Source organism: Panthera leo, chromosome D1, assembly GCF_018350215.1.
Source record: "Panthera leo isolate Ple1 chromosome D1, P.leo_Ple1_pat1.1, whole genome shotgun sequence".
Taxonomy (NCBI): Eukaryota; Metazoa; Chordata; class Mammalia; order Carnivora; family Felidae; genus Panthera; species Panthera leo.
The window spans coordinates 53,877,446-53,893,935 of NC_056688.1; the positions used below are offsets into that span (position 1 = coordinate 53,877,446).

Here is a 16,490-nt window from a genome sequence, read left to right on the forward strand (position 1 = left end):
ACTACAAATCCCGGAGCGCAGCGCGCGGGTCCCGGGCCGCCACGCCCCTGGGCTGGGCTCTGGCCCTCCTCCCCCCTCGCAAAGCTGCGCTGGCCGCCCGCGGAGGGGAGGCTGCAGAGCGAGGGCAGGAGGTGGGTGCGGCGCGGCGCAAGCGGAGACTCGGGGCGCAGAGACAGCCGGTGAGGGGACGCGGGCCCAGCTGGCACCTGTCCTACTATGAGAGGTCATCTTGCCTATCTTAGCCTCGCCATTCTCATCTGTGCAATGGGGATGGCAACGCCAGAGACTGCGGGGGAGGGGGCGCGTGTTGGGAAGAAGGGGCGGAGCTGGTGGAAAGAGTCTGGCGGGATGGGGAAGGTTGGAAAAGCCCGGATTAAGAGGGTCGAGACTGTGGGCGGAGTCTGGTGGGTGGGGCAAAGAAGGGCGGAGTCTCTAGGTGAGGAGGAGAAGTAGAGTGAGGTCGGAGGAGCGGGTGGCCAGGGCTGGGGCGTCAGTGCTGAGAAAGCCGATAAGGCAAGCCTAGGTTAGACTGGTTGGGATGGTCCAAAAAGCAATGGGGAAAGAGGGGCGGAGACACAGAGATGGAAAGGATCCTTCCCAGCCCCGGAAAGCCCAGGGTCGGCCGCGCGTTGATACAGTTTGGGTACAGGGGTGCCCGAGTGAGCAAATACCCATGAATGCACAGAACAAACATCTTCCTTTCCTTGTGATAGAAATAAAGAGCCCATCCCTTGAACTCAGTGCGTCACACATGATCTCATTCAACGCTCTTACCCTGTAGAGGCGGCACCGTATCTATTTACAGGTGAGGAACAAGAGGCTTAGAGAAGTGAAGTAACTTGCCCCAAACCATAGGACTCCTTACTCCAAAGACCCTGCTTTATTTCCTGCACTTCAGGGAGACAGAGGTTTAATCTGGAGTGGATGGCAGGGAAGAAACAAGAGTTTAGATGTCCTGCTGTATGCAGGTTGTGTGACAGGACCAGCTTCAACCTTTCTGAATGCCAACCTCTAAGGCACCCCTCCTATGGATATTGTGAAGATGAAATGAGATGGATTTCAAAGCCCTCTGTTTAGCAGGAAGACCACAGAAAGAGAGTGGTTGAAATGGAGTGCTTGTGTCTGAGGAAAACCACAAGAGGAAGCCTGAGAGTAAGCTGAGAGGATGAAGGAAAATTCTGGAAGAAGATGGGGGATGGTGGTGGTTGTTGGGAGTCTGCACCAGGTACTTTGCTGTGCAAATGGAGAAGCTAGCTGGGTTGTCAGGTCAGGTGGCTTCCTTCCAGCTCACTTTTCCCTGTGCTGTACCCTAACTGGGCAGCTCACTGCAGGGCCCCTGTGTGTCACCTGAGTTTAGAAAGCACCTTTTCCCCCTACAGTGTGGGCTGTGGGGGTATTGAGCAGCCTGTGGGCTTCTTAGAGATACGAACTGGGCAAAACAGAGCTGAAAGTACATCTGTTGGGTGTGGGGACGCCAGGAACTGGGAGGTGAAGGGCGGTGCTCCCATATGGTCCCCAGGGCTGTGAGCCAGTCTTTATCTTGGTGGACTGAGTAAGCGGGGGGGGGAAGTCTCATCCAGCTTACTGGGAGACACATTACTCACTCTGAGTATTGTCACCCTTGAAAGTTACCCAGCCATGTTCAATCTATCTTCTACACAGTGGGAATTCCTCCATTTACTTCCAGGTGGTCACCTGGGCTTGGCTTAGATTCCAAACTGAAACTTCAAGAATGTGTTTCAAAATAAAAAGTTTTTAAGATTCAGGAGGTGGTGATGAACCTCCTTATTGGTAGATGTCAGTCTGGGGTGAAGAAAACAGATCTCACTAAGGGGAAGAAATTTCCCCTTCCCCTACTCTGCCTGCTTCTGGCAGGTACGAAGAGGGAAGATGTCAGCCTCAACAGAGTGGTCAGGCACTACCTAAACAAAGTAGGCTTTTGGTAAGAGGTGGAAATAAAATGTTCTGAAGATGTAGAGAGGAAAGAAAGGAATTCCAGCTGAGGGGACTGACAGATGAAAGGGATTTTCTTTTATAGAGTGCAGGCAAAAGGGATGACAGCAAATTGCAGAGATCAGAGAGGGCCTGACATGGATAATGATAGTATCCATTCATCTATGAAATCAACATGCAGAAGGTGCCTAGCACAGTAATAACTGCTCAGCCATTATTCTTGCTGCTGTTGTTACAGTCACCATCTACCCAGAATCGGCCCAGGCCCACACAGCTAAAGTGTCAGAGCCTAATTCAAACACAGGCCTGGGTGATGCCAAAGCCCCTCCGGTTTTTTGCCCACCCACAACATTTCTAAGGCCCAGAATGGGCCCCGCTTTGTGAACATGACAGGAGTTTCTTTCCTGCTGTAGTAGCAGAGACTCTAGGTTCTGGAGGAGGCAGGGGGAACAAGGCCTGAACAGCCATCTTCTCCCAGCCTGGATCCCAACACAGAAACAGGCAGGCCTGGCTCCGTGGTTTCTGTGAGTGGTGGGTCTATGGAGAGAGACCACTCGGGTTTAAATTCTGTCTCCTTCACCAACTGTGGGCTATTTTAGCTTAGCCCTGGTTGGTTCCCTCATCCTCCAAAGCACGGCAACACATGGAGAGGAAAATTACCAGATTATAATGCTTCTTGGTAGTAGTAATAACAGATGTGTTTATTGAACCTGGCTGGTTTGGGGGTCGGGCACTCTGACTGGAATTTTACATCTATAGTCCCATGAGGGAAGCATTCTTTTCTTCCCTCTTTCAAAATAAAAATATTTTTAGAATTTTCAAGGCTACAGATAAGTTAAAGAGTAGCCTTTCACCTATATGCACCAATTCACCCTTTGCTGATTTTCCTTTTGCACATACCTTTTTGCTAAACTATTTACAAATTACAGATATCTTGACACTTGACCCCTAAATTCTTCAGCATGTAACTCCTAGTTACAGAATTCTCCTACATAACCATAATACTATTATTGTACCTAAGAAAATTTGAAAGAAGTAAATATCACTTAATAAACAATATGCTCACATTTCTCCAACTGCCAATCTTACGTAGTTGGGTTTTTGTTTTGTTTTCCTTTTTTGTCAGAAGTAGTCAAGATTCATGCATTATATTTAGTTATATCTCTTTAAGCAACTCATTTACTCTATATAGAGCCTCTTCTACCTGTATAAATTTGGTTATTTTATCAATGGTTATTCAGGGTTGTTGGTTTTTTGTTTTTTGTTTTTTGTTTTTCCTTTCTGGCAACATCGTGTTCTTATTGCATCCCATCAGGAAGTGTATAATATCAGGGTCCTACTATCCATGAATGCTAAATTTGATTGTTGGTTAAGGTCATGACTGCCTGATCTCTCCATTGGTGTAATTTTTCCCTTTGTCATTAGTCTTTGGAGTGATTCCTTGAGAATGTCGAAATTGTGTGTTCCCAGTAACCTTTCACTACATCCATTGATGATCCTTGCCCGAGTTGCAACATTGAAAGTTGCAGAGTGATAATTTTCTAAGTGTGCCATTCTTTATTTATTAGCTGGTATTCTTTGTTATAGAATAATTTTTTCCACTGTTTGTGTGTGTCTTTCTCTCCTCTCCCTGTCTTTTTTCTTCTTGGAGTAACAAAGAGTCATGATTTTTTTTAAATTCAATGTGTTATAACCCATTATCATCATTAATCTTTTTGGTATTCAAATTATTCCAAATTTGGCCTAAGAGAGTCCCTTCAGGCCAGCTCCCGTGTTTTGTTTTAATTGCGATATGATTGACGTTTAACATTGTATTAGTTTTAGGTATACAACATAATGATTTGATATATGTATATATTGCGAAATGATTATCCCAATAAGTTTAGTTACCATTCACCACAACACATAGTTACAAAAATCCTTTTTTTCCTTTGATGAGAACTTTTAAGATCTTCTGTGTTGTTTTCACAAGATCTCATTAATCTTTCATTGCTTCTTTGCTGTCTGGCAAGAGATGTTCCAGGCTCACCTTGCACTTCTTCTATCAAAGTCCCGGAACCATCAATTTCTCCGGGAAACCCTGGTTTCTTTTTGTAGGAGATGACATTTAGAAACCAAGATCTGGAGTCAGGTGTGCTCATTGCTACTGGGGTGCTACTGGTAGGCTCTTTGAGTGAGCAGAGCTAAGAAATGATGGATGGATGGATAGATGGATGGATGGATGGATGGACGCATGGACAGGTGGACAGGTGGACAGGTAGAGAAGTAATTATCAGTAGATTTAGTGTTGTTACAACTGGGCGTCACTGTGTAGAAGGAATAGATTGCATGGCAAGTAGTTTCATTATGGAAGCTCAATGGGCAGTAATATAGGAAATTGCACAGAAAGCCCATGCCTAAAGACTCTGAGTGTATGGACTGTTGGCCAAAACCTCTGTGGCTCAGTTCAGTCTCTTGCTCAAGACCCAGATTAGAGAAGACCCCAGGCTGCCTCCAAAGGACTGTTCTCTGAGCCATGTCCAAGCCCAGAACCTTCTACAGGCCATGACTCAGAAATCAAGAATGCACATGAAGCCCTGGGTCAGGGACTCATTCTCTCTGCGTGGGTGAAATCAAGATTATGTGATTTGTTCTGCCAGGGTCGCAGAGTTGTGGTAAAGATCAATATATATTTATTTTTTAATTGCTAATAAGTCTTTTCAGTACATATTATAAATTTCCTTCTCCTTTTTATTGTTTCAATACCACAGTTTGGAATGTCATTGCTTTATAATCCTATTTAATACATTACTAGTAGTTACTAGTTATCTTAACTAGCATTTAAGGTAATTACTCTTTTTCAAATATTCCTTCAAGTTATCACTTATCAATTTTTCCAAAGTAAGATTTTAATCTTTTTTTTTAATCCTTTGAAGAAATACTATTGGGATTTGGATTAGGACAGCATAACAACTGTAGTTAATTTTAGAACAACTTGAAGATATTTCATCTCTTTCAGAAGCATTACAAGTCTCTATTCAAATCCTCTTTATGCTGCCTAATAAAGTATTATGGTTTATATTACTGGAAGGGACACAGGCTTTGGAGAGAGACCTCATTTGGAATTCTAGCTCTGCTGCCTCTAGCTGTGTGATCTTCAGCAGCTGTCATCACTACTCTGTGCATCAGTTTTATAATCCTAAACACCGGGATAACACTCGTACCTACCTCACAGCATCTGTGTGGTGTTTTAATGAAATAGTCTGTTGGAAAGTGCCTTGCATAGCTCAGGGCATGTCCTTGGTTCTCAGGAAGTGTTGATTCTCTACACCCTGGTCTTTATGTAGGTCAGAATCAAATTCAGATGGCAGGTGTAAGAGCACCTGGTAAGAGGTAGGAGGGGAACAAGTGACAGATCTCTCCAAGGGCCTTTGTTCACAATCCACACTTTGCAGTTAGACAGGCCTAGACTTGAATCCTGGCTCCGACACTGTTTGGTGCAAGTTCCCTACCTCTTAAAGCCTGAGGTTCTCATTTGCAAAGTGCAAATAATACTTTTCTTGAAAGGGTGTTACGGGGCTTAAATGAGCTCATATGTATAACAGAGCTAGCAGGTATGGTACACAGCAGGTACTCAGCATTAGCTGTGTCCTGCATGAGGACTGCAGGGACACGTGGGTGCCTGGACCACGTTTTAAAGTAGGACTCTAGAGCAATGTCTTGGCTGCCCTTCCTCACAGGACATCTGCTGTCAAAGAATTCTATTTTCTGTGTCACAGAAAGGTAGAGGTTGCAGCCAGGTAATTTCCAGGCCCCAGACTGGAATTTCCCTTTGCATGGTACCAGGCTGGGCCTCAAGACCCCCTCTCATTTGGGCCACAGACCCATTCCAGAAAGGAGAGAATTCCAGCAGCAACTTCCAAGGCCCCCTGGCCTCCCCAACTCAGGCGGTCTGGGGATCAGTATGGCATAATTTCCTGGTTTGATGGTTTGACACCAGCCCTTTTCTCAAACAGGGAAAGAGGGCTAATCTCTTGCTTGGTTTTTTAGTCGAGAGGCAGGCTTGGAAAGCCTCCTGCTGAAGAAAAATAATTCGTTCAGTGGTGATTTCTTTTATCTACTTCCTGGTCCTGTGTGAGTTCTCATTCATCCTTTCTAATCTGGCTCTGAAAAACCTGGCATTTTGTGTTTCGTGGCTTTGTCATTAGACATCATCGGCTGCTGTTGAAATAGAAGGGCTTGATGGGGCGCCTGGGTGGCGCAGTCGGTTAAGCGTCCGACTTCAGCCAGGTCACGATCTCGCGGTCCGTGAGTTCGAGCCCCGCGTCAGGCTCTGGGCTGATGGCTCGGAGCCTGGAGCCTGTTTCCGATTCTGTGTCTCCCTCTCTCTCTGCCCCTCCCCCGTTCATGCTCTGTCTCTCTCTGTCCCAAAAATAAATAAAAAATGTTGAAAAAAAAAAATTTAAAAAAAAAAGAAGGGCTTGGGCTTTTCAGTGGATTTGCCCTGTGTCAGCCATGGAGGCACTGTGGGCTGTCCTCGGGTCCTGTCCCCACTTCCATCGATGGGAGTGGGCAGAGCCCCAGGCCGGCCGCAGACCCACCACCCAAGGACATTTCCATCTGGTCGGGATGGAGAATAGGGTATGTGCATCTCTCACTCACATTAAGACCCCGTGGTGGGAAAGAGGAATGATCACAAGTGTTGGACCCACACAGAACTGGATTCAGATCCCAGCTCCTCCACTGACTCCTACACTTTCTGAGCCTCAGTTTCCTCATCTGTAAAATGGAGACAATAATAGTCTCTTTCACAGGGTGCTTATGAAGACATCAAATGAAGGAATGCATGTACAGCATTTAGCACAATAGTATCATTTTCTGTACTTTTCTATATGTTTTTATTGCAAATAAAATGCTACCAAGTGTTACATGAAGCTCCTCACATAGAGCAGGAGGTGTGCGCTAGGTAAGTGGTAACCGTCTTGCCAAGCAGGCTGCAGAGCAGTGCTTTTAAAGGCTGCTTCAGAGATTGTCAAACTTGTCTGAAGCTATCACAGCCCTTTGTTGCTGTTACAACTCTGCAGCCTGAGTGGGCTGAGAACGGGCTCTCTGCTAGTTGGCTGTGTGTCCATTCTCTCTGAGTCCACTTTTCTGTCATCTGCCAAACGGAGAATGATGCCTACTTTGTAGGATTGCTCCAAGAATTTAAAAGGCTGGTAAGTGTAAAGGTCTTGGATGTAGTAAAACGCCCAGTAAATGTTCATCCATCCCACCCCGCTGCCCACCCCCCTCCCCCATCCCCATGACACTAGCATCCGCTGTGTGCTAGGCAGTGCCTGTGCGGGGACATGAGATGTGTCTGTGCTTCAAGGAGATCGCAACCTAGGCAGTGGTTTTCAACAACAATTTTTGTCACAGCTCACAGTATGAAGACATACTTTAGATCACCATCCAGTTCACGCACAAACACACACAACTGAAAAAAAAGTTTCCCAACAATATATGTAGCTGGTCACAACCCATTGTGTTGATTTCATGAGACAATCCCAATCTTGATCCTTTTTCCAGTTTATGAAGTCATAATTTACATACAGTGAAAACTCACCCTCTTGAGGTATGCTGTTACATGAATTTTCATAACTTTTATAACTACCACCACATCAAGACATAGTGTATTCCCATGACTTCAAGGTATTCCCTCTTGCCTGTTTGTAGCCAATTTTTTCCCCAGTCCAGGCCCTAGCAATTACTGGTCTGATTTCTGTCTCTATAGTTTTACCTTTTTTAGAACATTACATAAATAAGATCACATACCTCTGTAACCTTTTTTTTTTTTATGTTTATTTACTTTCGAGAGAGAGAGAGACAGAGCACAAGCAGGTGAAAGGCAGAGAGGGAGACACAATGCAAAGCAGGCTCCAGGCTCTAAGCTGTCAGCACGGAGCCTGACACGGGGCTCAAATTCACAAACATGAGAGAGAATGACCTGAGCCAAAGTCAGACACTTAACCAACTAAGCCACCCAGGCGCCCTACCTATGTAACCTTTTGAGGCTGGCTTCTTTTACTTAACATAATGCTTTTGACATTCTTCTCTTGTGGTATATGTCAGTAGCTAGTCCCTTTGTATTCCTGAGTCATATTCCATTGTATGGTTGTGTGACTGTGTTTACCATTTACATTTTAGTTGTTTCCAGGTTTGAGCAATTATGAATAAAGCTGCTGTAACTATTCAGGTACAGGTGTTTGCATGGACATATGTCCTCATTTCTCTGGGTACATAATGAGGAGTGGGATTGATGGGTCATGCGGAAACTGAATGCCAAACTTCCACCGTGGTTGTACCATTTTGCATTCTCACCGGCAATGCAGGAGACTCATTGCTCTGTATAGTCAGCAGCGTTCGGTATGATCAGATTTTTTTTTTAAGTTTATGTATTTATTTTGAGAGAGAGAGCATGGGGGAGGGGTAGAGAGGGATGGAGGGAGGGAGGGAGGGAGAGAATCCCAAGCAGGCTGTGCGCTGTCAGCACAGAGCCCAACGTGAGGCTCAAACTCATGAACCATGAGATCATGCCCTGAACTGAAATCAAGAGTCGGGTGCTTAACCGACTGAGCCACCCAGGCGCCCTGGTATGGTCAGATTTTTTTATTGGAGCCATTTTAATAGGTATACAGTGTTACCTAATTGTGGTTTTAAGTTTCATGTCCTTCATGACTATTGCTGTTGAGCTTTTTTTTCAAGTGGTTATTTGTCATCAATATGACTTTGGTGAAGTGTGTGTTCAGATCATCTGCCCATTTTTTCATTGGGTTATCTGTTTTCTGTTTTGAGAGCTCTTTCTACATTCTTGTTAACAACCTTTTATCAGATCTATGTTTTGCAAATACTTTCTGCCAGTGTGTCTTATTTTCATTTTCTCAACACTGCCTTTTGAAGAGGAGTTTCTCGTTTGGTGAAGTCCAGTGTGTCGATTTTTTTATGGTTTGTGCCTTTTGGGTCCCATGCAACAAATCTTTGCCTAACCCAAAGTCACAAAGGTTTTCTCCCAGAAGTTTTAGTTTTCAAAAGATTTTACCTATAGGTCTATGGTCTGTTTGGAGTTAATTTTTCCTACATGGTACGAGATATGGGTCAAGGTTCTTTTTTTGCATGTAGATGTCCAGTGATCTGCACCTTGAAGGAGGGCCATGTGCAAATCAGCTCATAACATGATGGAATGGTGGGCACGGCCAGGTAGGCTGTGCAAAGGACCAGGAACCCCCAAGAGGAGAGCTGTTAACCTAGTGGAGATCTGGGGATGGCCTTACAGAGACGCAGTGGCTCATAGGTGGGGCCTTCAAGGTTGACAGCAGAGAAGGTGGAGAGGGTGGTATAGGGAGAGCAAAGCCAGGCAGGTGACAGCATGAGGATGTGTGCAGTGCCATCTGGAATGCGGGAGGATAGAGTGGGGGAGGGGCTGGAGGTGAGCTTGGAAGAGCAAGGTGGTCTGGCCAGGCAGTAGTGCTCCAGAAGACTGAAATGGAAGGTGGAGAGGAAGAAGGCAGGGAGCCAAATGAGGAGGTCAGGAGAGCAGAGGAGAAGCCAGAGCCCGGGGAGGGCTTTAGGGATGCGTTTGAAGAGTCGGAGTGAGAAAAATTATAGGGATGAGGACTCGGAGCTGCCTCCTGGATCTTAGGCTCAGGCAGTTGAGTGGCTGAGAAGCGTTCACTGTGGGTTTGGGAGAAGAGGAATTCTGTGTCAGGCCTTCTGATACCCGTGGAACATCAAGGTGGAGAAGTCCAGGACACAGCTGAGGATACACAGGGGACTGGAGCTCAGTGAGGATCGTCGGTTCATCCCCACCTGACCACAAACCCTTCATCACACAAAGCTTTCAGCACCTCCTGCCCCGAGGTGCCAGGTCCTGTCCTCATGTGTCCTTGTGCCATTTACACCACGACCTGTACACCTGTGATGGTGGAAAATGGGGGCTTGGATGGCTGAGCTCTGTGACTTGTGGCATGGAGAGAATACCACAGAGAGCACCTTAGACTGAGGGAGGGGGCAGGAAATCTGGCTTCTAACCAGTCTCTGCCCCGACTGCCTGTGTAGCTGACAGGCAGTGACGATGCCAGGGAGTCGCACGGCTCTGGGGAAGAGGCAGGAAGGCAGGTGCTCTGCTGCTTTTGCAAGCAGAGAAATAGGAGTTTGGGTACCCACCCAAGAGCCCCCAGGTATGCCAGGTGTGCCTTGTGGCTCCTGACTATCTCCCTCCCTCTCCCCCCCACCACCACCCAGTGCTCTGAGCTCTTCAACACTAACGTACAGAGGAGATATGGGGTCTGCAGCCCACAGAACCAACAGCAAAGACAGCCCGGCCTCTCTGATGCCTGAGGCTGCTCTTTCCATGTTGCTGAGCTACTGGATAGAGCCCGGGCCTTAAGTCAACGAGATGGGGCGCCTGGGTTGCTCAGTCGGTTAAGTGTCTGCTTTGGCTCAGGTCATGATCTCACGGTTTGTGAGTTCCAGCCCCACATGAGGCTTTCCACTGTCAGTACAGAGCCGGCTTCAGATCCTCTGTCCACCCCCCCCCCCCTTCTGCCTCTCCCTCACCCACACTCTTTCTCTAAAATAAACATTAAAAAAAATTTTTTTTAAGGAAATCAAGGAGAGAGACTGAAAACTAACATATGCAAATTACTACCTAGAAAGAAAAGGAAGATTCTGGAAAGAGGAAGGGGATGGCACTGGCTCATGGGTCCATCTCCTGCCTGGGCCCTCTGTAGACAGAACTGACCAGTGTCAGCCCTGAAGCCAGAGCACCTTCCTGCAGCTGCAGGTCCCCACACAGCAGCCATCCCTTCCTCAGCCCTAGCCCCACCCCTTCAGTTGGACCTCCCCGCTGTCCCACAGCCCATCTGCTCCAGGCTTCTGCTGCCAATTTTGTAACTTCACCATGGCTCGTTTCTCTACAGACACTCCAGATGGTTAATGCCTTTCTACAGTATCAAAGTGCCCCATTAGATGAGGAAGGAGTCATGAGGTGACCCCCTAGACAGTTGGGTGAGGCAGCTGAGCATCTCCCTCCACCAGCATGGACGGCCTCCATTTTCTGGCAGGAGTCTCCATCCCCTGGAGTTAAGGGGGTCTTAGTGCAGCCAGCCTCCTCAGAAGACAGGCATGGTGAGGGTAAGAAGTGCTCTGGCCTGCTCATCATCCTTGCTGGGTGACTTTGGGGAAGTCCTCCCTCAGACCTCTGTTTTCCCATGTGGATAGTAAGCATGCCAGAATTCATTCCTGACCTACTCCCTTAGCTCTTGGTCCATCTCCCTTGTCACTGCACCCTCACTGCCTCTTGTCTTGGTCTCCCTGCCAGCCTTTTCTTTTTGAGGGCGGCACTGGGTCCAATTCTTCTTTGTGGCCCTCACACCCAGCATCAGGGAAGGGTTGCTTAATCTGTTCCGCACGTGGGATCTTGGGAAAGTATGTTGGAAGCTGAGGGTACATCCCTTCCTTTCTAGAACCTTAAAGAGAAGTTAGACTCCAAGACTTCAGGTTGAAGGAGACTCACCAGCCTTAGACACTGGAGGCTGCAAGGTAGTGGGGAGAAGGGCTTGTTAAGGAGAGAAGCGGGTAGAGTCCCACGTTTGCACTGAAACTCAAATTCTTCAGAGGTAGCTGGGGTGCCATCATGATGGGAAAGGGCAGGCCACCAAGAGTCAAGAACATCTTCATTGCAAGGCTAATTGTTACAGGAGGATGAGAGTCCAAGAAGGGGTGTCAGAGTCCAGAGGGCTGAGTGGCCCATTGTAAGCCTGGGACAGAGATGGAAATGGCACTAATCATAGCTATTCATTGTAAAATCCTTGAGATAGACTAATAATAAGAAGGCATCATTGGTACAGCAGAAGGGAGTGCTGGGCTGGGAGACCTAAATCTCAGAGCATTGGCTAGGTACTTAGAAGGTACCAGTGTTTGACTAGTAAGCATTTACGTATTTTTCTCTCTCACATAAAGGAACCTGGGTTTGAAACTTGGCATGGCCCTTCACCTCTCTGAGCATGGGGAATGAATCCTGACCGTGTTCCTCATCTGCACGATTGGGATGGATGGTGATATTGTCTAAGTCAAAAGATGTATCACCAGTATGTAAACAAATGTGTGTAAGGGCAGGTAACAGAGCATTTAGTCCAAGCACATTTTCTTTCCTTCCTTAGAGCAGTGGTTCTGTGTCTTAACTGAACATTTAGAATCACCAAGGGTGCTTTTAAAAAATACCAATGCTAGGGTATTAAAGACCAATTACAATAATCTCTGGAGGGCAGGACCCAGGCTTTGTTTTTTCATTTTTTCTTTTTTCTTTTTTTAACTCCCTAGTGAACCTAATACGCTTAAATAATGTGGCAATTATCTCATCAGGTATTAATTCATTTCAACCTCTAGGACTATAGGCTTGATCTACAATAAGGAGTTGAGAACTGTACATACATTGATGTTATGGTCTGAATGCTTGTGTCCCCCAGGTCCCTATATTGAAATCCTAATCTCCAGTGTGATGGACATAGCACCTTTAGGAGGTGATTAGGCTATGAGAATAGAGCCCTCATGAACAGGATTAGTGCCTTTATAAAAGAGACTCTAAAAAGAGCTCTCTTGCCCCTTCTGTTACATGAGGACCCAGTGAGAAGACAGCCCTTGCCAGACACCAAATCTGCCTACACCTTGATCTTGGACTTTCCAGCCTCTAGAACTGTGAGAGATAAATGCTTAAGCCACCTGATCTATGGTATTCTTTTATACCAGCCTCAACAGACTAAGACACCAGATATGGTTGGGTAATTTCTCACTTCTCTCCCTCTCTAGGACTACTTTCCAGCACCCCAGCCTCCTGCCATGTCTGACCCCATCACACTGAACGTTGGGGGGAAGCTCTATACGACTTCACTGGCAACCTTGACCAGCTTCCCCGACTCCATGCTGGGTGCCATGTTCAGTGGAAAGATGCCCACCAAGAGGGACAGCCAGGGCAACTGCTTCATTGACCGTGATGGCAAAGTGTTCCGCTACATCCTCAACTTCCTGCGGACCTCCCACTTGGACTTGCCTGAGGACTTCCAGGAGATGGGCCTGCTCCGAAGGGAGGCCGACTTCTACCAGGTGCAGCCCCTGATTGAGGCACTGCAGGAGAAGGAGGTGGAGCTCTCCAAGGCTGAGAAGAATGCCATGCTCAATATCACCCTGAACCAGCGTGTGCAGACAGTCCACTTCACCGTGCGGGAGGCACCTCAGATCTATAGCCTCTCTTCCTCCAGTATGGAGGTCTTCAATGCCAACATCTTCAGTACCTCTTGCCTCTTCCTCAAGCTCCTTGGCTCCAAGCTCTTCTATTGCTCCAACGGTAATCTCTCCTCCATCACGAGCCACTTGCAGGATCCCAACCACCTGACTCTGGACTGGGTGGCCAATGTGGAGGGCCTGCCAGAGGAGGAGTACACCAAGCAGAACCTCAAGAGGCTCTGGGTGGTGCCAGCCAACAAGCAAATCAACAGCTTCCAGGTCTTCGTGGAGGAGGTGCTGAAAATTGCTCTGAGTGATGGCTTCTGCATCGATTCTTCTCACCCACACGCTGTGGATTTTATGAACAATAAGATTATTCGATTAATACGGTACAGGTAAAAGGACCCCAGGAACACTGAAGGAGGGGGCTTCCAAGAAGCTGCATGTCAGCCAAGGTCCTGGAGAGTGTCTCACCAGTGGTGTGAGGCAGGGCGCTTTACTAATCTGTATTAACCGCATAGCAGGACTTGATTCCCCCCACAATGCAGTCTACCTATAGGAATCCGTGTGTCCTCTCAATGGAGCTACCTTTTTCCTTGCCACTTTGAGCTATAGATGGGCAGTTTGTCATAAGTGAAGTGCCTGCCAGTGTGTCCTAAAGGAGGCCGCAGGAGGGCTTTCTGGCTACAAAGGAATGGCGAATTTTCCACAGGCTCCAGCTCTCTCTGTACCACTAGGCAGTGCCTCACTTAGCCATCTATGAAAGGAGCCCCTGGTGGAGGGAAAGGGATGAAAACAAGAGGCTTCCTTCAGTTTCCCAGGACCTAAAGTAACCAGAGATCCCCACTCTACCTGCTCCTCTGTCCCTAGGATGCAGCCGGGACCTTGGACTTGTTTGCCCAGGGACAACCATGTTTGGCTGGCGTGGAAATGCAGTATGATTTCAGAGCTGCATTTTGGGCCCCCACTGTGGTGGGGAGAGATTTGAGCTGTGGCATGGCCTAGAGGAGTGAGCATCCAGGCAGGGTTCAGAAGATGGGGATATCCCTCAACTGGGCCAAATGTAGACATGTGGGGGTTTTTCACTTCACAGGTGAGCTGCTGTCCCTGCGAAGATTTTAAAGTACCTGGAGCCAGTGCAACAGAAGGCATTTCATAACGTGGACTGTTACATGACTTCTGTAATCCTTTCCCCAAGAATTTGAAGTATCATTGAAAGAGGTCATTTTAAATAATATTATGGACTCTCAGGGTTGGAAAATAATTTAGTGGTCGTTTAGCCCTTCCTGGCCCCCAGCACACCCCAGCCCATTTGGGGCTAAGCACCTCTCCCCAGCACCTTCAAGTGATCACATCCCTCCTTGCATATTTCCAGCAACGGGAAGCTCATCAACCCCAAGGCAGCCCCTGCCGTGGTTGGCCAGTGCTGTTAGAAAGCCCTTCCTTACATTGAACCAAAATCTGTTCTTCCATGCCCATTTTCTAGTCTTGGATCTAGACCTTCTTTCTCACTCAGAGGTATGTTTGTTTACTCTTTCACAATAGTCACCTTAAAAGGCCAGACCCTTATTCTGAAAATATTATTACTCAAATTAGGATTCCCCCTGGGATTTGTCCAGAACCAAGGTTAACCCCCTTCCCATCCCTTGTAAGTCAGCCCCATCTTGTGATCACTTCACTTTGTTTTGTGACACCCATTTCATCCGCCTCCTCACCGTCTGTGGCTCCGCATAGCTTTTGACCACCTCCTGTTGGAGGATAAAGATTTGTTGCCCCAAGAAAGTGTTGCCAGAGGAAGGAGGCCAGGATATGGCAGGGCGGATTGCACCAAGGAGCCCTGGAGTTACCATAACACTGCTCTCAGAGTAAGCGTCCAGGCACTGTGACATTGCTCGGAAAGAAGTGGCCTTCTGCTGTGGTACAGTTTCTGGTCATAACCAACCCGTGGACCTCCCTGGGATAAGGTCCAGAGCAAGACACCCCAAGCCACCACTTTCCAAGGGGTGATGAATAGTGCAGACCTCAAAACTGCACATTATGATTCATCCCTAAGTTTGGCCTTGGGAATCTTCCCCATTGGGTAGGGGCTCTTGGACAAAACCAGGGAAGCCTAGTGACACAGGCACCCACAGGAGATGGGCTGAGGAAGGGACTTCCTATAATTACACCCTGGGAACAAGGAGCTTGTATGCTGGGCTGTGGGCAAGGCTGCATCCATTAGGTAATAAAGGCCTTTTCCCCCTACAGTGGGACCCAGGAGTCTCTGACAGCTGTCCCAGGTCACCAGGCCAATAGTACTTGGGAAGGTCACTCAGGAGAACCCAGGTTAGAACAGACACAGCAGAAGCTGTGACCACAATCAAACAGTTTATCACCACTGCCCTTTTCCTTCTCCATAAAAAGTATCTTTCTCCATCTTCTTGGTGCTTCTTAATTCAAACGGCTTGACGTTAGAGAAAGTAAAGGACTTATGAAGCCACTAATGTGCTGTGTGACTGCGCAAGTCGCCCACCTCACTGAGCCACCTCCATTTCTTCATCTGTGAAATGGGCATAACAGTAATACATAACCCTACCTACCTCACAGGGCTGTTGTGAGGATCAAATGAAATAATGTACGTGAGAATACAGTATAAATGATCATCAGTGTTACTATTTTGCATCTGCTTATTTATAAGGGGTGAAAAATACCCTGGCCTTGGAGTCAGGCTGACCTGAATTTGAATTCTGGCTCCATCGCTTGTTATGGAACCTTGGACCAGTCACAGGGCCACTGATGTGTTTCCTCATGGGATAACAACCTCACCTCCCGGTGTTAATGTGACTTAAGTGAGCTGGTGGCCGTGAAAATTCCTAGCTAGGCCTGGCACATAGGAACTCAGTAGATAACTTGCTCTTTCAGGAAGTCATACTGGTGGACTGCCGTGCAGGGAGCACCTCGAGAGGACAATTTAGCAAGCCCACCTGGAGCATTTGGTGTGTGGGCCCCGAGGATGGAAACAGCCACAAATAAGTTCAATCTGGAAAAGGCTTAGAGGACCACAAAATGTGCTGTGGGAACTTGAAAGCAAGTTCCGGTCTCATAAACGGCTTAAGGGACGAACAAGCCAGGCCTCTAAGGGTAAGTTGGGTTGTGACAGCTAAGCAGGGTACCATGGGTGCAGGAAACAGCAAGAGCAGAGAGCAGGGAGCCAGGTGGAAAGGGTGAGCCCTCACACGTGACTCCAGCACAAGGGGAGTGACAGGTGGTGCATTCAGCACATTCGCTGTGCATGCCTCTCAGGTGCGGGCAGCCATTGC

At 47.4% G+C, this 16,490-nt stretch overlaps 1 protein-coding gene across 3 annotated transcripts; it reads left to right on the plus strand.

Moving 5' to 3' along the window:
- The first annotated feature begins 81 nt into the window (after nt 1-81).
- On the plus strand, nt 82-15,889 carry KCTD21 (potassium channel tetramerization domain containing 21). 3 transcript variants are annotated; one of them, XM_042906190.1, is made up of 3 exons: nt 116-131; nt 714-805; nt 12,778-15,889. In XM_042906190.1, exon 3 carries the CDS (start codon nt 12,808-12,810, stop codon nt 13,588-13,590), a length of 783 nt encoding a protein of 260 aa, XP_042762124.1. In that variant the 5' UTR covers nt 116-131; nt 714-805; nt 12,778-12,807; the 3' UTR covers nt 13,591-15,889. The 3 variants fall into 3 exon arrangements, with proteins under 3 accessions (XP_042762123.1, XP_042762122.1, XP_042762124.1); XM_042906189.1 differs by lacking the exon at nt 714-805 and having other exon boundaries at nt 82-131; XM_042906188.1 differs by lacking the exon at nt 714-805 and having other exon boundaries at nt 85-179.
- Nucleotides 15,890-16,490: the final 601 nt, after the last annotated feature.

Excerpts from the sequence above, each read along its gene's own strand:
- KCTD21 (XM_042906189.1), top strand. The coding sequence starts at position 12,808 with ATGTCTGACCCCATCACACTGAACGTTGGGGGGAAGCTCTATACGACT.